Consider the following 22954-nt stretch of genomic DNA (forward strand, 5'->3'; position numbering starts at 1 on the left):
AGAGTGAAATAGATTTCTGAAATATTTATGCCTGTTGCGAGAAGAATGTAGCTTCATTGTAAAAATGTAAGGAAGTCGTGTTAAAGTGAATTCAAGATCCTCGTCACAGCAACTTGTGAGTGGAGAAGAGTACAAATTCCTCCGAATGACACTCAATGACTGAGCAAGCGCACTCATCCTGAATGGTCGCATCATTATCGGAGACATTTGGTATTTGAACATGAAGTGCAGCAGATTTTTTTTTTGTCAGTCAAAAATAATTGGAAGTTATAATGACGCTGTTCCATGTTGGCTGAAGCCGCTTCATGCAATCCACTCTTTTTTTTTTTTTTTTTTTCCCGCAACTCGTTCTTTGTGTTGCCAAAGCTAAAGGTTTACGTGGCAGTGCGATGGAGGATTTGAGTCTAAACTTTAACGTCTCCGCAGGCACCTTATCGATACACCCCTCACGCCTCATGGCGCTTCGTAACTCTCTCCTTGTTACGCGATCATCTGATTGTGGCCGTTGAACTTTACAATCCACATCATTCAGCCAGTCACATGGCTGCTGTCAAACTCATAGCCGTGCTCCTCATCCATCAGAGGATCGCACCACCTCCCTTCATCAACACCACCTACAGTGGCTGTAATTAAATAACCAAAGAATTTGCACTTATCGGATATTTTTGCATTCATAATAAATTATTGTTAAATTCTAATGACGTCTGTCCTGATTTTTTTTTGTGATTCTGAGAAAAGGGAGGGAGGGTCTTGTTCCTTTGCGACTCGTCGATCACCTCAATCGTACAACAGTGCCGTTTTTGTCCGACTCACAACTCTTGTCTGTCCGTCCTGGGGAACGGCAACAAAGCCTCGGCCTTCAGAGGCCATCATTTGTTCGCTCTCTATTTCCTGAAGGGAATGAAGTGTTATGTATGTTGTTCGCTGCCCGTTGTGTAATTCAATAATCCATCAGAAGGATTGGTCATAGTGGCGTGCACACACAGCGGCAGATATCCGGTGTGGAGGATGTGAACAAGGGATATAAATTGTACATGAAAAGTAACCAATTACACAGGTTTCACACATTTCATGCCCGCCCGCTTTCTTCAGCTGTTCCACGGCCCATTTTAGGTATTTTTTTAAAACCTTTTCCGACATTTGATATTTTGACATTTTCCTCATAATACCGCTTTCACTTCATCTTTCTTATTACCACCACTAATACTTATATCATACCTACACTTCTTACCTCAATTGCTGCTATTCATGTCCCAATTACTGTTCATATTGCATATCCATTTCTTACTGTTCATATTGCATATCTATTTCTTACTGTACATATCTATTTATTCACTTATTACACTTTACATATGCACATACTCACACTACACTTTTTTGCTATTTTGCACTTCTGGTTGGATGCTAAACTGCATTTCGTTGCCTCAGTACTCTGCGATGACAAAGTTGAATCTAATCATCTAATTTTCGCTTTCTTTTAATTTAATGTATGTATCCATCTGTACTTTTTTAACTTAGATTTTGACTTTTTCTACAAAATATTTTGAATTAATATTCGTTGACATTTTTAGATGCAACGTATTTTAACGTTTTTCAAAACCACATTTTGACATTTCTTTATTTTTCCCCCCATGACATTTTTCCACCTCACCTTTTGACACTTTTTTTTTTTCCAGAATAATTTTCGACCTAATATTTTGACTTTTTTTTCGATGACACTTTTAGAATCAACGTATTTTAATTGTTTAAAACATTTTTCGACCCAGATACAGATAAAATCTTCTCACGCTGCACTACCCAGATCGGCATGGGATTCCACGTGCTGTGGAGGGGTTGTTTATATAAAATTGATCGACAGCGCTAGAGACCAATCAACGGCCACTTTTACAATTCCGTCATCTTTCCCCATGGAAACCTTTGCGGCCAATCGGGAAACGCAAGGGGCGTTGTCTCAATTCAGGCCGAGTGCCGATTGGTCAGTTGGCCGGTGCCGGGGGCGGGGCCAGAGGAGGAGGAGCCGTTGTGTCAAATCGACCGAGCACCGTCTGCCTTCGAGGAATGCCGGAGCTTTTTAACCGAATGTCGTACTCGCCGGTCGGGCTTCTCTTCCACTCGACACCGAGGACAACCACGGAGGCGGGTTCCATTCATCGTCACGGCGGCACAGGTTGGTTTGTGTTGGTTTTTCCACCTGTTGGTTGTAGCAGAATCAATGAATAGTCCAGCTTGGAAAATGCGTTACGTGACGTTAACTACAAAGGACGTGCGCATGCGCGGGCGGCGGCTCGCTCCACTTTACTTTTAAAACATACAAAGCAACGTCACCTTGTGCTCGCTCCGAGCGAAAGAAGGACGCGGGCCCTTGTGAAATGCGCCCCTGTGCGGCCAATAACGATGCGTTTTGAACGGTGCTTTTACGGCTCGCAGGTCAGCGTGTGTGATGCTGAATAAGCGGGTCAGTGGAGCTGGATGCGGGAGGGAGTGTTTGGTCCTATTCCACTTTACCTCTAGCACTTTTTTAATATATCGTAATATGATCTTAATACTACTATTACCACTTGATCAGTGCTTGTCGAGACATTAACTGCACACACTGCAAATCCCACTCTGCTGTAGACATCGGAGTGACCTGTTATTAACTAATAGATTTACAATAGATTACAATCTGGATGTCGATGCTACACTATCCGTTAGATAATTATAAGAAGAGTAACACGATAATGCTCATTTCGTGGTGCCTTGGTTCCATCTGCAAACAAACACACTGCATTTTACTCATTCTCGTCGTCATGGTTGTTGAACGGGGTCAAACTCAAACTTGCCACATGCATACAGGTACATACGTGACATTTAACCTTTGACCCATCCTCTGGATATCTGGGAGCAGTGGGCAGCTTTACCATGTACCCGATTCATAAACATAAGGCATGAGATGCATGCGGTAACCGTGATGTAACTCACCGCTATGCCCATGTAATGAAATAGAGGACAAGGCCATGAGGTCTCTCAGACGTTACTGCATTCATCCTCTTCAGATAACACGGACGAACGTTTTGCCCTGTTAATAACTGGATTGTGTCATCGACAAAAGAGGAGTTAAAATCCAGTCTCCTGACCTTTTAACATTATTTTATCTAACCTTATTTTTAAATGCTTGTGTAATTCACGTCTCAAATGTCCCCCACACATGCACTGACGGAGGCGGTGTAGCCGGATACGAGAGGAAAGCGCGTTGCTGCTTTGTGAAACGAGGCTGCCGCGTCTTTGTGCGGCATCCGAAGCCTAATCCGTGTGACCGGGGCAGCGTGGTTGTGTAACGCCGGAGATCTGTGCCACTGTGTTGGGCAGATCACAGAGCGAGATCCAGCTGCAGGAAGTTCACGCCCGTTATGTCACTGCTCTGCTGTGTTTTTACAAAGAAACACAACCTCACTTCATGGCTGTTGGCACAAGTTACGGAGGTTTGAATATTTCTCTCGCTGGAGGCCCCGTCGTGTTCAGTTCAGGATTTGTTAGTGCTACACGTCAGCGTTATGACGTGTGTGTTAGATGTACGTAATTCTGACCCGTGTTCAGCCCCGGGTGCCCTCCTGACGCTCTGACCTGTTGTCACTCACTCGCTCTCTCCCGATGGGTGGTTGGCAGCGGCCAATGGGAGGCCGGCCCCCGTCTGGGCTGAACTGGGTCATTTTCTGGAAGGTGGCACTGGCTGTGTGGGTGAGGCTTTCCCATTCCTGTCTCCAACCGCTGCTGGTCTGCAGCGGAGGGGGATGAGGAACGTCTTATTTAAGTGAGTGAGTTTAGCCAGACGGACGCCGTTATGGACCCTGTGGATGCTCACGTTGCTTTGCCGGTTTGCTTTGCCGGTTGTTAATCTTAATTTGAGTTGACATCATTGAACGTGGCCAAAACGCTACGTGAGGCTTTTTGTCGATTCAGCTGCACTTTGTTACGCAAGGCTCTGTTCACTTGATCTTTTTGTGCGTCCTCGCCGATCATCATAATGTTGTTGTATGTGAAAGGAGATTAGTTGTCGGTTTCTCCTCCTCTGTAGGCGGTTGCTACGGGAGACGACTGCAAGAGCAGGAATGGTTTCCAAGGCTTTTATTGCCATCAGTCCTGAAGGTTTGTGCGAGGCGGAGGGTCTCTGTGTGTGCGTTCCCTGTTTCAGCTCTACGGACGCAGTTTTTTAAACGGTGGAAGCTTGAAGCGGATCAAACACGGAGGGTTCGGTCCACCTGGAGACGGCTTTGCTGAGTGTCTTCCCCTGCGTTTTTGTTTTCAGACAGGCAGCAACTCCTTTTACCTGCTGGTGGCATGAGCTCCTTGGCGTAACGTAATCGCCCATCTTCGGCCTCCTGGTCGGCGCCATGTCGGAGGAAAGTGAACCTGAGCAGATCCTGTTCTCGGCCCTGGAGGGGCTTGAGGGAAAGGGAGGCTTCCCCCGCGGCGCCGGCGCCCAACGCCACCGCGCGGCCAACTGTCACCAAAAGGCCGAGTTGGGATCAGGCTCCGGTGGGAGCGACGGCAGCCGGGGGGAGAGGAAGCGGCCTCGCCCGCTTCCCGAGGACGTGGACATGGAGTCCCACGGCAACGGGTCTGTAGGCGGCTCGAGCGGCAACGGCAAGGACTCCGGCCTCCAGGAGTCCTCGGGGAGCAACAAGAGGTGAGGGCCGATATGAAGAGAATAAACAGCGCGGCCCATGTAGGCCACGGAAATGAGGTCGATTAAACGTAACACGCGGGTCGTTTTCTGGCGTGAGTCACTGTTGCAGTCCAGCAGCTTCAGACGGAGGAAAGAACAATTTCATCCAGAAAATACTTTTTATTTCCTTCTTTTTATTCCCACAATGTTGTGGGCAAATAAGCCCCTCCTACATGAAATACAGTAGAAATCGTGGTGATTTCGAGGCCTTCCTGTAGATACATTTGGTTCATTGTAGCATTGTAACAGCAAAAATAATTCTAAAGAGACACATTTTCCAGATCCAGGAACAGCTGCTGTTTGTACTGATGACGAGTCGTCGGTTTTAACAGGCTTTGTTGCTCCGTCCAGTAACATGTCGTTTGTGGCCGCAGCTCAAACTCTCACAGCTCGTCGCCGCCGAGCAGCTCCAACGCCTTCAGCCTGGTGAGCTGCGAGCAGGACAACCCGTCCACCAGCGGCTGCAGGTGAATCAGCCTCCTTCATCCTTCTGTCTTTCTTTTACTCCCAGTCAAGCGAAAAGGTTGAAGCATCTTTTTGCTTCGGTTCGTTGCCGTGAAACAGATTTAAAGCAAATTCAAGAAAGATCAGGCGGCTTTTAAAGCTCTTGTTTGCCTGCTGGTCGCCCCAAAGTCTCATTTGATTGGATCCTTCTCTCAAAACACGCCGCGGATCGTTCAGCTGAGCTTTTCTCTTCACTGGCTCTGTAGAACTCTCACTCTGACTAGTGGTTCACTTATTTATTCATCCCTCCCAGTGAAATGAGCTTTTAGAAGCATGCATCCCATTGCTTTACCCCCCCCCCCCCCTGCTGACAAGCTTCTCGGGGTGAGAACCGGTCATGTTGACACGCGTGTATCCGTCTCATGTTCGCCCTGCAGCAGCGAGCTGTCGGCCAAAGCTAGGACACAGAAGGAGCTTTTCAAGACGCTCAAGGAGCTGAAGATGCAGCAGCCGGCGGAGAAGCGGAGCAAAGGGAAACCCAGCACGGTGAACGCGCTGAAATACGCGCTGCGCTGTGTCAAACAGGTGAAAGGTGAGACAAAGCAGCTCTCCTCTGCCTCTCTTTGGTTCACGTTGTAGTTTGTGTACTTCAGCTACTGTTACGTATGCAAACAAAGAGATATTTGTCTTAAATAGTTTCACATGTTATAAATTCTGAATCATATTCTCCAAACTTGTTGTTGTGACTGCCCCCCCCAAAAAATGATGTTTATGAGAGTAATATTCACACATTTCTACTTCCAGCTAATGAGGAGTACTATCAAATGCTGAAGATCAGCAGCCAGCCGCCGGGGTTTGACGTCTCATCCTACACCATCCAGGAAATCAACAGCATCACCTCTGAATACACCCTTAAAAACAATGTAAGTGCCTGTTCCATCACAACGTGGGTGTGGCGTTAAAAGTTGCGTCGTAATATGATTTTTGTTGCGCAAGAAGCGCTCGGAAAAACTGAGATTTGATGTAATCTGATTAAACCAGTCGGCTTCCGTTTGTCTCGACAACACACGCAGTCCTAGAGGATACACCTCTGTAATAAAAGCGACGGATAACCAACCGACTCTCTTCCGTCTATTCTTTTTGTTGAATCTTTTTGTCCGCAGGATGTTTTCGCCGTAGCCGTCTCGCTCGTCACGGGGAAAATAGTTTACATCTCGGAGCAGGCGGCCTCCATCTTGAACTGCAAGCGGCAGGTGTTTAAAAACGCCACGTTCGTGGAGTTCCTGACGCCGCAGGACGTCAGCGTGTTCTACAGCTTCACCGCGCCGTACCGCCTGCCCTCCTGGAGCATGTGCACCGGAGCAGGTAGCCGCCCAGAGCTGTCGCCATGCAAACTGAACCCCCCCCCCCCGCTCCCACTCCATCCCAACCAGTAAGGTCAATAGTGGTGCGTAACTGGGCCGACATGGACCACAAACCCCAAAGGACACGTGGAGACGACCTTCACGTGCTCATACACACATAGCACATATTTAATGAATGCACGCCCGCTCACTCACACCTGCCACGTGGATGCTGGATGCATAATTGCATATTGGCTCAGTCAGGAGCTGAGAATTAGAAACGCAAAGAAAACAGATGTAAAGCTCAAAGATCAAATTCTCATCACCTTTTCTATCTGGTTGTCCCTTTACTGCTTTTCCATTGTCTGTCCCCTTTAAACTACTGTAGTTGATTTGGTGTATATATATATATATATGAGATCTATTTTTATCTCACCGTCTCTTCTTCAGATTCGTCTCCCACGAAGTGCATGCAGGAGAAATCCTTCTTCTGCCGCATCAGGTGAGGGGCAGCCGCCGTGTCTGATCCATCGTTTCATCCTCAAAGGAGCACTGAGTCAGCGGGGGGGAGGACGTGGGGGATATTCAGCAGCTGAGAGCTCTTACACTGTGTCTTCATCTAGTGGCCAGATGGAGTATTACAGCTACGGTTCATTACAAGATCTCATATATATGCTTCAAAATCCTTCTTTTAGTGGTGGAAAGGAGCGTGCTGGACACCTGCAGTACTACCCTTTCCGCATGACTCCCTACCTGATGAAAGTCCAGGATGCTGAGCTGGGGGAGGAACAGTTCTGCTGCCTCCTGCTGGCCGAGCGGGTGCACTCTGCTTACGAGGGTGAGGCTCCTTCTGTGTGTTCTGATTGACGCTACAGACCTTTAATAAGGCAGCTGCAAGCGAGCTGCAAGCGAGCTGCAAGCGAGCTGCTCTGCGCGTTTACTCTTCGCCATCTGCTTATTTGTCCCTCTCATCTTTTTAGCTTTTTCTTCCACAGCACCCAGAATCCCCTCTGACAAGCGCATCTTTACCACCACACACACACCAAACTGTGTGTTCCAGGATGTGGATGAGAGGTGAGCGGACGGAGCCTCCCCACACACACACTGAACACACACACACACACACACACACACACACACACACACACACACACACACACACACACACACACACACACACACACACACACACACACGCGCGCACACACAAAATGCATGTAACTGATATTAACATGTTGCTGTTCCATCAGGGCTGTTCCATTGCTGGGTTACCTGCCTCAGGACCTGATCGGGACCCCCGTGCTGCTCAATCTGCACCCAAGCGACCGCCCCTTGATGCTGGCTGTGCATCGGAAAAGTAAGTGGTCATCAAGGGAAGAGCAGTGATGGCCGGAAGTCACTACAGGATTATTACTACTATTATTAGAAAGAGCAAGAAACACGATAAGAATCCAGTAACCTCTTGATAAAAGTAATCCAATAGTTTGCTTGTTGCTTTAAACTGTTCTCTTTTACTCAGCCGTCACTCACACACACACTCGTCCTTCTGCTGCCGACAGTTCTGCAGTACGTCGGGCAGCCCTTCGATCACTCCTCCGTCCGCTTCTGCGCCAGGAACGGCGAGTACGTCACCATCGACACCAGCTGGTCCAGCTTCGTCAACCCCTGGAGCCGCAAGGTCTCCTTCGTCATCGGCAGGCACAAAGTCCGCATGTGAGTGCGCCCGAAATGTTCCACCAGCTACGCTGTGGGGATTGAGCGTCAGCTTAAACGTTGCTGGTGTCCTTCAGGGGTCCCGTGAATGAAGATGTTTTTGCAGCGCCGGCTTTTCACGGGGGGAAGATCGTGGACTCCGACATCCAGGAAATGAGTGAAAAGATCCACAGGCTGCTTCTCCAAGTATGTGTGTACACACACACACACACACACGCACACACTAGACGCTCACTCAAATACACGTTTACGTAGAAGCGGTTTGTCCGTTTTTACAAACACTCGTCTCTCTCTGTAGCCGGTCCACCACTTGGGCTCCAGCGGTTACGGCAGCAACGCTTCCCGCGAGCCGCTGGTGAGCATCAGCTCGTCCAGCGAGAGCAACGCGACCACGGCGGAGGAGGCCAACAAGGCCAACAAGGCCAAGCCTCCCAGGACCTTCCAGGAGATCTGTAAAGGGTTCCACATGCTGAAGAACCAGGACTCCCAGGGGGGCCCGCGCTCCCCGCCTCTCCCGCCGTCGCCATCCAAGCCTGAGCAGAGGAGGAGCGCTGACAGTGAGTTTAGATTCATATCACTAAACTGATCGGTTTATGAAACGGTGTCAGCCAGGAGGCTGAAGGGGCAGATCACACTGAATTGAATTATTAATTATTATTATTCAATTATTTGTCTCAGAGGGCTTTATGACATTGGTAGAAATAGTGCACATAATAGTAGTAATAATAATAATAATGCACATTTTGTGAATTGACATAGAACGCAAAAGAAGATCTGATTCTTTAAAACAAAATAATCAGAGGGATCTGCTATTATTATAAATGTGCGGTAATTAAAGGGAAGAAGTTATTTTTGCGCCAGTCGAGTGTGACGAAAAGTGAAGTAAAAATAAAGACAGTATGTTTGCATTCTTTTACGTGTGTTTACCTTCCTGTCTTTGTTTTCGCAGCTCTAACGATGCGCCTGAAAGACTCTGCGCCGCCTCTGCAGGTCAGAGACAGTACTGCAGCCAGCGTGGAGGACCAGACTGTCTGCTCCTACCAGCAGATCAGCTGCCTCGACAGCGTCATCAGGTAAGACTCAGCGGTGTGTGTGTGTGTGTGTGTGTGTGTGTGTGTGTGAACCGTGCACCTCTGATCAAACCTGTTTTGGTTTCTCAGGTACCTGGAAGGCTGTAACGTCCCCATCACAGCGAAGAGGAAGTACCAGTTCTCCAACAACACCACCTCCTCCAACTCGGACGACGACAAGAAGGGCTCTGAGGACTGCATGCAGGCGTCTCGGGACACAAGCCAAGGCACGTGCACGCCATGCATCGTTTATTCTCTTCGGTGCTCCTGCTCAACTGAAGCTAACGGAGCATTGCTGTTTCCCCTCGCAGAGTCTGTAACGCTGCACGCACAGCCGGGCCCGCCGAACACGAAAGCGCCCAAGAAGCCGCCGCCTGGGACGCCCGGGGGGGCTGGAGGCCCGCTGGCGCCGCCCAGCAAGGCGGCGAGCGTGGTGTCCGTCACCTCGCAGTGCAGCTACAGCAGCACCATCGTCCACGTGGGAGACAAGAAGCCTCAGCCCGAGTCTGGTGAGTGCCACGCGAAGGACGCCGGCGGCCCGAAAGCGCTTGTCACCGACGCTCATGGCTCCGATTCGTCCCTGCAGAGATTATGGAGGACGTGGCGGAGAGCCCCGCGCCCCCGGCGCTGCAGGTCAGCGCGGTGTCCCCGACCAGCCAGGAGGAGGAGGCCTACAAGCGTCTGGGACTGACCAAGCAGGTGCTGGCCGCGCACACCCAGAAAGAGGAGCAGGCCTTCCTCCACAACGCCAGGAGCCTCCAGGAGGACTGCTTCACCCACCTGCACAAGCAGGGCGGTCCGGCCAGCGCTGCAGGTACACGTTTAACGGTACAGACTAAAATGGAGATTGTGGACATAACGCATCTGGTGAAACGACCCTCTTGACTCCTCCGCGTCTTCACCTCAGGACCGTCTGGGCTGCGGCGTGCGACCAAACTGGGCGCCACCAGGGCCGAGGCGACCGCCAGGAGAGGCAGCCGAAACAGGAAGTCCAAGAAGCCGCGGGTGAAGCATCCCGACTCGTCAGACAGCGCTGCATCCGACCGCAGGCCGGGGCCCCCCCTCCAGGGCCTCAACCAGACCTCGTGGTCCCCGTCGGAGGCGTCCCAGTCGGGTTTTAACGTCTCCTACCCGGCCGCGGTGCCCGCCTATCCGCTCTACCCCCCCGCACCTGCAGCCTCAGCTCATGCCCCCTGTCCTGACCCCTCCCCCTTCACAGGCTTTGGAGAGGGACCGAGCGGCCAAGCCCCGCCTGCCGCCGCTCCGTTAGCTGCACCCATTGTCGCACCCGTGGTGGCTCTGGTGCTGCCCAATTACCTCTTGACCCAAATGGGACAGTTGGGTCACATTGGGCCGCTGGGGGCTGCTCCCAGGCCGGCCTTTTACCCGGAGCAGAGCCAGACGCAGCCCGCGTACGCCGCTCAGCCCCCGCAGCCGGCCTTCGCTGTGCAAACACAGCCCCCCTACACGGCGCCGTTCCCCGCGCAGACCGCCTATACCCCCCACCCCCTCTTCAGTGCCCCCCAGCCATTCCAAGCCGGCCTGACCCCCTACAGTGCCCCCCACTCTTTCCCTCAGGCAGCCTACGCTCCTCAGCCGCCGTTTGCTGCGCAGCCATCTTTCCCGCCGCAGAACCAGTTTTTGACTCGGGCCCCTCGCAGCCTGGCCGGCGGGCCACCCGCATCCACGGCGGAGCTTAGAGAGGCGGCGGCGCCGTCACGCCCGTCCACGCCGGGTCCGGGAGCGCGGGAGCCGACCGCGTCGCCGCCGCTGTTTGAGTCGCGGTGCAGCTCGCCACTGCAGCTAAATCTGCTGAGCATGGAGGAGGGGCAGCGCTCGGCGGAGCGGCAGGACGGCGCCGCCCGCTCAGGGGCAGCTGCGGCAGCGGGGGGGGAGACCGGGAACCACCAACAGGTGAGGGTCACAATGTCGCGATGGCGAGTGAATGCATGTCCTCGACCTCAGACGCTCCACCCGTCCGCGTGAAGCTGACGGCCCGCCGCCTCTTGCTTCAGGCTCCCGGAGACGGCGCTCAAAGCGACTCCTCATCCTGCGACTTGCTGGACATCCTGCTGCAGGAGGACTCCCGCTCCGCGACCGGATCGGCCACCTCCGACTCCACTGGCTCCGGGTCGGGCTCAGCGGGTGGAGCTTCTGGCAGCGGAACAGGTCAGTCCAGATGTGAACTTAACCTTGATGTAAGCTACTGAATGGTGGTTCCGATTGGTATATCTTTTATACTGTAAATGCACAAAATACTAAAAATGTGCTTCCCTCTGAAACGCTGGACAGGAAGCAGCAACACAAGCAAGTACTTCGGCAGCATGGACTCCCTGGAACCCGACGGAGAGACTTTCATCAAATACCTCCTCCAGGAGCCCCTCTGGCTGGTGATGGCCAACGCTGACGAGAAGGTCATGATGACGTATCAGATGCCGCCCAGGTAAGTTACCACAAACATCAGGGGGCTTCTTTTTTTTTCACTCTTTCTTTGTGACTGATTACAGATGTTCGTTTCTTGTGGCCCTTCAGGGACATTCGGAGGGTTCTGCGAGAAGACCAGGAGAGGCTGAGGCAGATGCAGAAGAGCCAGCCTCACTTCTCCTTCGACCAGCGGCGAGAGCTGGTGGAGGAGCACCCCTGGATGAGGGGGCGGGGTCTGCCGGCTGCCATCGATGTGAAGGTCAGGAGCACACACTCGCTGTGCATCTGAAACAAAAGTTAATTCACGCATATTCACGGAGAGATGAGTCCGATCTGTGTGTGTTTAACGTCCCGCCTGCTGTGTGTGTGTTCCAGGAGTGCGTGTACTGCGAGGACGCGGCGCCGGCCCCCGTCGAGGAGAACCTGCCACACATGGACATGGGGGAGCTCGGCCAGGAGCTGAGCCGCGAGGGCCCAACCGGCCACAGCCAATCAGAGGCGTCTCCACCTCAACCAGACGCCGGCTCCTGAACACACACACACACACACACACACACACACACAGGTTGTGTGCTGCTGGTGTGTTCATGTGTGCTAGTTGTGCAGAGGGACTGCTGCTGATGTGCAGTTCTCAATCTGCCCCCTGAGGGGGCAGTAACACTTCATGAGGGTTTCTGTAAGCCTGACACTCGTATAGCACTTCTGCCAGCTCACACACACACACACACACACACACGCACACCGAAAAGGATCCGGTCATTGATGACTTTTTATTCCTCCAGATGATTTTTATTGTTCATTGTCTCTTTAAAAGAGGTGGAGCTTCACTGCAACAGCAGCAGTATTTATTCTATTTAATACATAATGTTTGTGTCACAAACATCTGATGAATACATTAGATGTCAAATCAATTTGACACCGATTTGTTTTCATGTTTGTGTTTTCTTGTTTGCGACATAGTGTCATTGAAGACCCTGAAACCTGCTTCTTGTATGTAATACCTGCGGTGCACAGTGGACGATGTGACCCGGCCCCCACTTTTGTATCGCGGAAGAGTTTTCTTACCCCCCCACAGCTTCTGCATCGTCGACTCCACAGCCAACAGAATGACATCGTATTTATTTTCTACCGGATAATATATCTAGAATAGATTGTTTGAAGCTAAAGCCAAATATTCAGCACTTTGATCCACAGCTCGCTTTGACAAATCCGGCGTGGAGTCACAGAATAACCTCGACGTGTTGTCGGCCTCTGCAGACCTTAAAAACGCCACAGGTGCTACGAACAAGTGTGCGTCATCGCCAATGACGAAGCTGCTGGAGTACTTCCTGTTCCATGGAAGCAGCAGGAAACTGATACCTGAGTGAAGTGAGAGGGGTTAAACGATTATGATTCTGTCGTTGTGCAGCCAGTAATCAGTGTGGATTTTCTTAGATGTTGGTCAACGACAGTGTTGTGAAAGGGAAGTTTAAGCGGTGCATTCAGCACTACGGGGGGGGGAACACAGCGGGGGGCAAACTGCATTTCAATTGTAGCATAAAAGGCAACCAGGTGGCCTAATTAACCCTCTGCAGAGACCTGGGTTACGCCGGAAGCGGTGACGTGCGCGCATCAGGCCCCATGCAGCCCCCCCCCCCGGCATGAAGTATTAAGGAAACATGTAGTTTGATGTAAACAACGGGAGAACCTACTGAGGGGGGGCTCGTGAATGTAACGCGTACCGGACTCGGAGCATCTCAACGGCAGTGTTTGTTTTCACCATTTGACTTATTTAAGTTTTTTCCTTTCCTGTATTTTTCTATTCATTTTGTATTTGTTTCTTGTGTGTGTGCGCGTGTGGGGGGGTTGTGGCCGGCGGTCCGATACGTAAGACGCCGAGTGACGTGCAGCGAGTCTCGGCCTTAGCCTGCCGGCGGTTTGTGGACAAACGCACGGAGACGACAGGCGCCCGTCTCCACCGCTTTGTCTCTTTTTCGTCTGTCAGGAAAAGCCCGACCGAACGCACAGGATAAGCCGGAGAATGTCTTTACGTTGCCTCACTTTCTCACGGGGCCTTGAGAATCCAGCGTCAGATGAGTTTACGCGGCGGTGGGCTGCTGGTACTCGCACGTGACGTCGCGTTTGGTCGTGTGCATTTTCTTTCACTGCCGCTGTACGAGTCTGTGCTGTGGTTAACAACTGTACTGTATGAAAAACAACGTAATAAAAGAACAGAAATATAAGTGCTGCGACTTCTCCTTGCTGCTCAATGTGTGGGGGTCGGACATCATTCGCTGAGCGGAAAGAAACTACTTTACTGCGATTTGTCCGGCGCTCCAAAAGAAAGTGATGTAGCCCAAAAGGCGTGACGGCGTTTCCCCCCCCCCCAGGGATTTGTTTCAGCGCCATATGCCTCGCCTCCGCCGTTGGATCCCTCTCACGCCAACTGTTGCGCCCCCCCCCCTCGACCTTTGACCTGCAGAATTCATAAGCATGCTCACAAAGCACGCAGCTGAGCGGCGCTCCCTGCTGTCCTGTTCTCCGCCGGTCGCCTGTCTTTGTCGAGTTCTCCAGGCCGTGCTGACGTTCGGGGCAGTTGGATGCTCATGGACGTGAGCCTCAAGATCTCTCCTGCAGTTACACAATCAAACCTTTACGGTAGTTATTATTTTCTGAAACGTATCAGGTATCTGAGGGTTGTAAAATATGCATCCTTGTTGAATATATAAATATGCATAAAAAAGTGTTCATGCTCATATAATCTGGGCCAATAAAACTTCAGTATTTCCTGCACTTTATTGTGTGACTCGTAGGTGAAGTAGTTCACATTCTCCTCACTGTCCCGTCACTTCCTCCTCCAGCCTGCGTGCGTCTCTTGATGATCAAGTGTCCGTCAGGAGACCGTGCGTGTGTGTGTGTGTGTGCGTGCGTGTCCCTTTGAAGAACCCGAGCCTGCTCGTCCCCTTTGTGGTGTCTCTTTCAGCTGTGCGCGCTTTGACGCTCCTCCGTCGGACGGCTTTGATCAGCGTGTCTCGTCCGCTCCCATTTCAATGTGTCTCCTCCGACGTTCACACCAAAGGTCCAGCGCGTGAACCCCACCCACCTCCACCTCCACCCCCACCCCCCCGGCTCTGTTCCTTATTCCTTCTGGACCGCGTGGATCGTCTGACAACAGACACGAAGTCGCGTTGATGCCAGAAGCGGCTCTGCGTGGTTTTGCGTTTCCCTTCACGTGGTTTCTCTTTCGCTTCGTGTCGCGTCTCAGGAGCTCGTCAGTGGGCTGGAAGCCGGTCCGCACCGGATCTAACGGCCCTCTGTGAGCGCGCACATTGTGTCGGAGGTGAGAGCGACGACACGCTGGTGGAGGTGCGACTCTTTCATGTGCGCGCGCGCGCACGCACAGGCTCGTCCCCCGCGGGGAGAAGGGGACCATAACGTGAGGGTTATGATCTTACTGTTTGTTTTATCCAAAGAAGACCATTAATCATGTAGGGTTCAAAGGTCAAAGGGTCATCTTGTGTAGAAAAGGGTTTTTTTTTTATCCAAGCTTTCACTTGGAACAGATTGTGAAAAAGTATGTTAGTCTTTCGTCCTAATTTAAGACCATCAACCGTATCATTTTCATACAAGTTCTTAGCATCGAGTCAATCAGGCAAAAGCTTTTCAAATACATAATTTTATTAAGCAAAATTCAGACATTTTACTTTAATTTCTAAACATCACAAACGTAAAGTGGTCATTTTGAACGAGACTACTGGTCCGATAAACTACAGGCCTTCATGAAATATAATAGAAATATTTATATTAATCAGAGGCTTAGCCAAACTTCTCGGGTTTCTAAAAGAGCTTTTCTCCACATACAAATCCTATTTACACGGAGTTACTGGCACAAAATCAGAGTGTGAACTTGAGCCGCTCCTCGTTTGTCCTTTGTTGGGTTATAAGTGAATGTTGAGAGAAGGTTTTCGTCTCTCTTCAGGTGGAAAGAAGAGTCACAACAGATGACCCTGTACTTTCAGCAGGACCCACAGCTCGGGGGGAGGGGGGGCCTTCAGAGGAAGGGCCCCTTTTAGGGGATAAAGGAAAACTCCGACCTTTACCACTGAGGGGACGTCTTCCTAGAAGGCCAAAGACAGGATTTAAACTTTCCTCATTCAGTTGTGGGAGAAGAGAAAAGCCTGGGCCCCTCCACGGAACGTCCCCGGGCCCCAGGATACCCTGTGTATCACAGAGCAGGTTTGATTACTCAACATCAACGTGGCGAATCCAGAAAAAAATCCATGTGGTCTGTTGTCTGCAGGCGTAACCCCCCCCCCCCAGAGACCTACCAGGGTCTCCACATGGACCTGGGGTAGGTCCCGGTGGGCATGCACAGGGCCTCTCTGTTCTCCGAGGCCTCGGTGGAGCTCTGGTTGTGCTCGCTGTCGGTCTCGTCCAGGTCGGAGCAGAGGTCCTCGCTGGACGCGCTGGAGGACGGGGACGAGCCGCCGCACAGGCTCCTTCCTCCGGGCGAGGCCGGGCTCGAGCACATCGACTCGTCGCCCCCGTGCCAGGCGCCGCCGGGGCTCCCGGAAGTGTCAGTGATCAGGTCCATCAGCACGTCCTGGAGGTGGTCCTCGTTCAGGGGCATGCACTCCAGGAGGTGGTTGAGGAGCTCCGCCGCCACTGTGGGGTCGATGCCGGGACAGCCGGACACGAACGTGTGGACCTCGTGCATGCACTGGATGTAGCCCGCCGCGAACCTCTCGCTGGCTTCTCGGCCCAGTGCGTCCGTTTCTGTGGAAGGAAGGAGGGAGGGAAAGACTGTGAGACCATGTTCCAGTTGAGTCCAGTCACCTTCAGTAAGGTGCCTCGCATGAGCAATCAGATCAAACGAATTGTTTAAATACCACGAAATCAGAGGTGTCTCTTTGTCTTATGATTCCTGCATTCAAAGATACCGTCCCGAGGCTCCTTGTCATGTGCGCACTACTTGTGACTGGTGCACCCACAATTGGTTTCCAGTCCTGAAGTAGCTAAACGTATCACAAACATCTCCTCTCCTCATCCGTCAAAGTTATTGACCCCTGACCTTTAAGCTGTCAAAAGTATTCCAGTCTTCAGGATGCAACCCTCAATGGGCAGGGATCTTACGGCTGCTTAGTACTTGGTATTAAAGGGCGCCGGTGGAGACTCGTGCAGACCTTGGGTTCGGCTCTTCAGTACATCCTCCACCTTCTTCACCGTCATCTCCAGCACCTCCGCGTTTTCCATCTTGGAATGAAACTGTTGGGAACAACCAGCAAATCTGCAATCAGGCCCCCAAAATCCTAACCCAGCATGCAATGTGTGTGTGTGTGTGGGGGGGGGGGGGGGGGGGGGGGCAGGTGAGCTGACGGTGCACACTCACGTCCGTGTCCACCAGCAGGGTCCGCAGCTCCTGCAGACTCTCGTTGATGCGAGCTCGCCTCTTCTTCTCCACCAGCGGTTTGCGGGTCTGCGGGGACACACGAGGAGTCGGTGAGTGACGCGGAAACTCACCCGTGGACACAGCGCCGTTGTTTATGTCTCGCCGCGCGGCGACGGTTAACCGTTAAAGAGCGCACGCGCTGTCCAATTGCGACACTCGGACGGCCGGTCACCGGCGCGGCCGCGCGCGTCACTTGCCCGGTGCGCCCAAGGAGGGGCCGGTGTACCTTTCTGTCCCCTCGCTGGATCCCGTAGTACGAGTCTTCTTCCTCCATCTCCAGTCCGGTGCCGCCGGGCCGAGCCGAGGGGGCCATGTTGGTCGGATCGCCGCTTCAGTGGCTTCTCCCCCGCTGCTGCCTCGCTTTATTCCGTCAGTGAACGCGGCTGCTGGCAAACGGCACCAGTTACAGAACCAAAGAAAGGAGAAGAAAAAAACCAGGAGGATTTCCACAAAAACTCACAGGCGACGCGCCCGGTGTTTGTCCTGCAGTCCTGGGGAGACGCGCTGCCGCCGCTGAGGGGCTGTTGTTAGTATTTATAGGGGCTAATTAACATGTGAATGGAGACGGGCTGCTTCGCGCTGGGGGGGCGGGGCGGGGCGACGGAGCGCACACGGCCGCAGCCAATGAGCGGCCGCCCCCTTTGTCCCCGGTCCGCACCCCGAGGAGCTGGACGGGCTTTAAATACAGTTTGCTGTGTCACGGCACCGACCGCACGGTTTTTTTTTTAAACTCCAGTGAATCCATTATGAAAATATCCGAGTCAGAATCACATTTAAATGCAACGGACTCGAATTTGACATGTGGTACAGACACGGTACAAACAATAAACACAAATTATAATATATGATATAAGAATTGTATAGTTATTTAACAGCTATACAATATAAATAAATATGTATATACATTATATATATATATTTATATATATATATATATATATGTATATATATATATATATGTATATATATGTATATATATATATATATATATGTATATATATGTATATATATGTATATATATATATATATATATGTATATATATGTATATATATATATATATTTATGTATTTATATATATTTATATTTTTTTATGTATATATACATATATATTTATGTATATAGCCTCCTGCACGTGCCACTGCTCCCTCTCCTTTTAACGCCCGACCCCGTTCCTCGTTCTGCACGGCGATCGTGTCCGATCCTCTGCAGACTTTTTTTTTTTTTTTTTCCTTCTGTTGTGTGTTTTTTTTTTTTCTCGCATGTAACGCGATGCCTTCAGTTGGCAGCTGCTGCTGCTGCTGCTGCCGCTGCTGGCGGCGGCGGCGGCCCCCAAACTGAATCATCCGGGGGAATTAAGGGCCCTTCTCCAAAGAAAGCGACAGGTGTTGCCCCTGCGCCTCGTTTGTTCTCCGTTTGCTCGGTGACTTCTGATTTGTGCGCAGATGCATTCCCACGCTGCGTGCTCTGCTGCACGCGACAGTTGGTTAATATCTTGTTTGATTGTGTCCGCTGCTAAAACGTGCTGTATGTGGAACAGCAATTCAGATTGCGTCGCCGCAATCCAGTGGGCCGTGGCGCAGGAGTTAGTGCTGGTTATTGTGGTCTCGGGACATTTTTGGCAGTTGAGTCCTTTACGCGCACATGTATTTGTTTATGTTCAGTAAGAGCGCCCAACCCTCTGCGCACGTTGTATTATACACGTTTTGTACACGGCATTATCATGCAAATGAGCCCGCTCACAATAGCGCAGTTGTGTGCACACATAATAACAAGGGCCACGCCCGCATGCGCATGTGCCACCTTCCAGGTACGTGTAATGGTGTTTACGCGCGGTAAGCAAACAAACACGAGTAGGGCCACAAAGTGTCCCCTAAACGAAGGACAGGTTTCAGACTTTTTCAAGTGGAGGTTTTTTTTTTTGGCACCTCGCCACGCCTCAGGTCCCTGTTCCAGATCTCTAATGGTGTGGACTGTGGAGGGGAGCAGCTGTCTGGGCTCGCTTTTGTTGGTGAGCTCCGCTGAGGGACCCTGCCCCCCCCTCCCCCCTTTTCTTCAGACCCACCGCCTGCAGCGCCATGTGGCGGTCAATCATAACGGCAATAATAGCGGGAGAAAGCGCCATATGCACGCCTGCACTGTTCAAAACCAACTGATGAATCACGAGCCGGACCATTCGAGCACTTTTAGTGCGTCGTTCCGTCGTTTGTGGGATGCCTTCAAACCCCACTGAGACCAAATGAAGCAACAACTACACAACTACACAACCCAGCTGTCACATCCCTTATTCATTTGGGGCAATCTAGATAATGGGCCTCTTGTCTTCTAAATTACATACATATGAAAGGATGTATGATCTATATATATATATATATATATATATATATATATATATATATATATATATATATATATATATATATATATATGAACCAAATAGAGTATTTTACATGGAAAAGTAGGGCTCCATATTTAAATTTTCTGGAAACAAAATGTAGAAGTACTCTGGAGGTGTTTAAGTGAGTCACTGCAATGTGGAAAACAATTTTTAATTTTATACCAGCACTTCAGAAAAACCGATGTATGTGAGAAAATATGTTGCTTCATGATTTGGGTGCACTAACCCTTTTAACAGAAGATAACAGCCTTAAAACCTGACCCAACATTTACAAAGACCCAAACATTAAACGGCAGCATCTTTGTATAAGTGGAAGAATGACGGCTGAATTCCATTTATTGTGCGCTTCACACCACGACTTGGGGAACAGAGTCGCGTTTCCTCTGTTTTCCTATTATGACACGTTGAAAAAGGGGAAAGAGGACCTAAATTCACTGTCCGTTTAAATGTAAAAAATAACACGTTTGTTCTTTACGGCAGCTGTAAATGAACCAGACTGAGTGACATCTCATATAAAATCAGTTTTATTATTATTATTAATAGGTTAACAGCAAAGGAGGAAGACATAAACATCTATGCCAAGTGCAAGTCTAAGTAGCAAAATTCTTGCTTTATGGTTTAAAATAAATAAAGCTGTTAATACAATAAATACAAGAAAGATTAATAAGAGCCTTCTACAATGCAGGCTACGAGAAGTCAACTTCTGAAGGGAAGTACTGAGAAAAGGTCTGTAGAGAATCATTAAAGCACACAATAATATTCACTGGAACAGAACTGCCCCGCGGTTTGTCTTCTGAGCAGCATATCTATAAGATACATAGCAGAGGATGGCCTAGCAACAACAACAACAACAACAACAACATAACCCAACAAGGTCACCAGGGCCTCCACATCTCCAGCCTCCCCAGGCGGCAGCCGCGGAGCGCTGGCCTCTCCTGGCCTGCGGCCACATTACAGGTCGGACCCTCCCTCTGGGGCTGCCTCCCAGCGAGGGGGCCTCCCCCGAGGGGTGTGCCGGGGTGAGGGGCGTCACGCCCGGCCGAGGCCCGGAGGGGGCGCTCGTCCGTGGCCCTGGGCAGGGACTTGAGCAGGTGGTTGAGCAGGCGGGAACCCAGGTTCTTGTCCATCCAGTCGCAGGTGAGGAGCATGTTGTGCACTTGGTGCACGCACTGGATGTACCCCGTGCTGTATTTCTGCTGGACCTCCAGGCCTAATGTGGGTTCTGTGGGAGGACAGGGGGAGGGGGGGAGTTTAACGCAATTTTACTAAACCACACGTATGTCTATATTTAAAGATATATCGACGTACATAGACATATACATATTGCTGAGATATCAACTTTATAGCTGCTGAATTAATTATGGAACTATAATATCATGAAATGGACTGAGCCATATAGATTTAGCTCTGTATAACATTTTGCCAAAGAATGGAAGCGGTTATTATTATTACATAATAACGTTAACACGTAGCACACACAATCCACAGCACACGCGTGGTCCTCACCGTTGAGTTCAATGCTCTGGATGTTCTGCAGGTGCTTCACTGTCATCTCCAGAATGTCGGCTTTTTCCAGTTTGGATTGCTATGGAGAGACGGGCGGCCCTTTTAGAAGTGAACTCCGCTTGTTTACTCGTTGTTTACTCGTTGTTTACTTCCCCAGAGGGGCCCAGACCCGGGCGGGGGGGTCTACTCACATCGAGTCTGAACGCTGCGATCACGGTGTCCTTCAGCTGATCCAAACAGCTGTTTATCCTCTCGCGTCGTTTCCTCTCAATGAGCGGCTTCCTCAGCTGTAAGGAGGGGGAGAAGAAGAAGAAGGGGGGGGGTCGGTTAGAGGCACCTGAGCGCACGATCCTAACGATCCCTGCGGTGTTCCACGGTACACCCGAGTGTGAATTACCTTCCTCTCCTCCTTGGCACCGGGGCGTCTCCCCACGCCGTGCGCCACGGACGAAGCCGTCATGGCTCTCTGTATGTCACTGCCTCCGGGTGTCCGTGCGCGCTTTTTTTCGCCTCCTCTCCACCCGGAGCTCTCGGCGCGTCTCTCTAGGGCCCTCGGCGCGGATCGGCCCCCTTTTTATCGGCGCGCAATTAGCATGTGAATGCGCCCGGCTCTGCGGCCGTGGGACTTTCCCACACACGGGGTCCCCATCAGTCAGGACTGACAGGTCACTGGCTCCATTCAGTAGCCGAGAGACCCGGCCTAGAGGAGGAAAAAAGAGGGGGAGGGGGGGTACTCACAAGCGACAGATGTCCCAGCCTGAAACCACGCACTGGCCCTCGACGCCCCCCCACCCCACCCCCCCAAACCAAAAACCTACAGGTCCTCTCCTCCCAGCGATGCACAACAGTGTGCAGTTACAGTGCTTCCCTTTGAGGAGCCCCCCCTATTCTTCTCAGCAGCAACATTACACTGTGTACCTGCGGAAAGGTCTCTCAAAAGCTCACAGGAAGACACAAAAAGGCCGACAAATGACTCTTATTTCAGCCCGTGAAAGGTGGTCCGCCCGTATGGAGGATACAGTCGTGGTAAAAAAGTTAAAGGCTTCACAAATTACTGGAAGGGATTAGTTCACACTTCCTCTGCAAACACAATGAATCCCATCCAGGAAAGGTCATTTCGGTGTATAGCAATAACGTGTAATGTATTAATATCACTCCTGATTACATGCACAATATGATCATACTTGCTCTAGTTTTTTAAGCTTATGATTACATTTAGTTGATCATTCGTATTGCTGTATCTGTTTTAGTTGCCAATACTTCTCATCAGTTCAATGTTATTGTTCTGATTCTGTTATTTGTTCATGTTCTTCTTTCTTTGATCGAACGCTCCTTTCCTGGGTCGGCTGCAGCAGGAGAGTCGGACCAAGCAAAGACACTTCTGATATAAAAAAATAAAAGGACAACGCTCACGTCTCGCAGAAGGCTGTGATCCCTCTGCGTGTTTTCTAATGTCAGACATCTGCTCTTAACTGTTAGCGAGCAGATGTCAGAGTGACCAGCCCGCCCCACCCCCACCCCCACCCACACCCCCACCCCCACCCCACCTTTAGGTCCCTTCAAGCGCGCGCGCGAGGGCCCCTGTTTTACAGACACGCGACTGCCAGGCCGTGGGAACCAGAGCCAAACAAAAGCCGCCTTTCATTCAAACCTAATCAGCATGAAGAGCGTAATAACCTCCAGAGCTGGTGGGGCAGTACGGCCCAGGAGGAGGGAGGAGGCGGGGGTCGGATATGACCAAACCGGATGACTGCTGGTGTATCCAGGTGTGTTCCGTTTCTGCAGGAATGGACTCCGATCAATGATTTATGGAGATAAACACCTCAGGTCTGGTCTCCTGATTCCGAAATAATAATAATAATAATGACACTAATCACTAAACACATTTTCTTATAAGCAATCATTTTATGACAAACCGTAAAAGT

The 22954-nt window shown here is 50.8% G+C and overlaps 3 protein-coding genes across 5 annotated transcripts; 1 reads left to right on the forward strand and 2 right to left on the reverse strand.

The window, feature by feature from the left end:
• The first annotated feature begins 1989 nt into the window (after nucleotides 1-1989).
• LOC120834641 (period circadian protein homolog 2-like) lies at nucleotides 1990-13921 on the forward strand. The gene is made up of 22 exons (XM_040202771.2): nucleotides 1990-2167; nucleotides 4286-4666; nucleotides 5080-5172; nucleotides 5587-5741; nucleotides 5954-6072; nucleotides 6313-6514; nucleotides 6943-6994; nucleotides 7188-7330; nucleotides 7488-7566; nucleotides 7743-7849; nucleotides 8052-8205; nucleotides 8283-8391; nucleotides 8504-8762; nucleotides 9155-9278; nucleotides 9366-9502; nucleotides 9587-9784; nucleotides 9862-10089; nucleotides 10183-11189; nucleotides 11291-11444; nucleotides 11568-11718; nucleotides 11808-11958; nucleotides 12075-13921. Exons 2-22 carry the CDS (start codon nucleotides 4371-4373, stop codon nucleotides 12228-12230), a joined length of 4074 nt encoding a protein of 1357 aa, XP_040058705.2. The 5' UTR covers nucleotides 1990-2167; nucleotides 4286-4370; the 3' UTR covers nucleotides 12231-13921.
• Nucleotides 13922-15338: 1417 nt separating this feature from the next.
• Nucleotides 15339-17781, reverse strand: her13 (hairy-related 13). 3 transcript variants are annotated; one of them, XM_078107386.1, is made up of 6 exons: nucleotides 17588-17700; nucleotides 17354-17510; nucleotides 17068-17154; nucleotides 16862-16943; nucleotides 16007-16454; nucleotides 15339-15896 (listed from the first exon to the last, which is right to left on the reverse strand). In XM_078107386.1, exons 2-6 carry the CDS (start codon nucleotides 17438-17440, stop codon nucleotides 15833-15835), a joined length of 768 nt encoding a protein of 255 aa, XP_077963512.1. In that variant the 5' UTR covers nucleotides 17441-17510; nucleotides 17588-17700; the 3' UTR covers nucleotides 15339-15832. The 3 variants fall into 3 exon arrangements, with proteins under 3 accessions (XP_077963512.1, XP_040059439.1, XP_040059528.1); XM_040203505.2 differs by having other exon boundaries at nucleotides 17354-17781; XM_040203594.2 differs by having other exon boundaries at nucleotides 15780-16454; nucleotides 17354-17766.
• A 2243-nt stretch (nucleotides 17782-20024) lies between these two features.
• Nucleotides 20025-22808, reverse strand: her8.2 (hairy-related 8.2). The gene is made up of 4 exons (XM_078107391.1): nucleotides 21427-22808; nucleotides 21221-21316; nucleotides 21030-21108; nucleotides 20025-20745 (listed from the first exon to the last, which is right to left on the reverse strand). Exons 1-4 carry the CDS (start codon nucleotides 21487-21489, stop codon nucleotides 20399-20401), a joined length of 585 nt encoding a protein of 194 aa, XP_077963517.1. The 5' UTR covers nucleotides 21490-22808; the 3' UTR covers nucleotides 20025-20398.
• Between the last annotated feature and the right edge of the window lie 146 nt (nucleotides 22809-22954).

The sequence above is a fragment of the Gasterosteus aculeatus genome, chromosome 1 (genome assembly GCF_964276395.1).
Source record: "Gasterosteus aculeatus chromosome 1, fGasAcu3.hap1.1, whole genome shotgun sequence".
NCBI lineage: Eukaryota > Metazoa > Chordata > Actinopteri > Perciformes > Gasterosteidae > Gasterosteus > Gasterosteus aculeatus.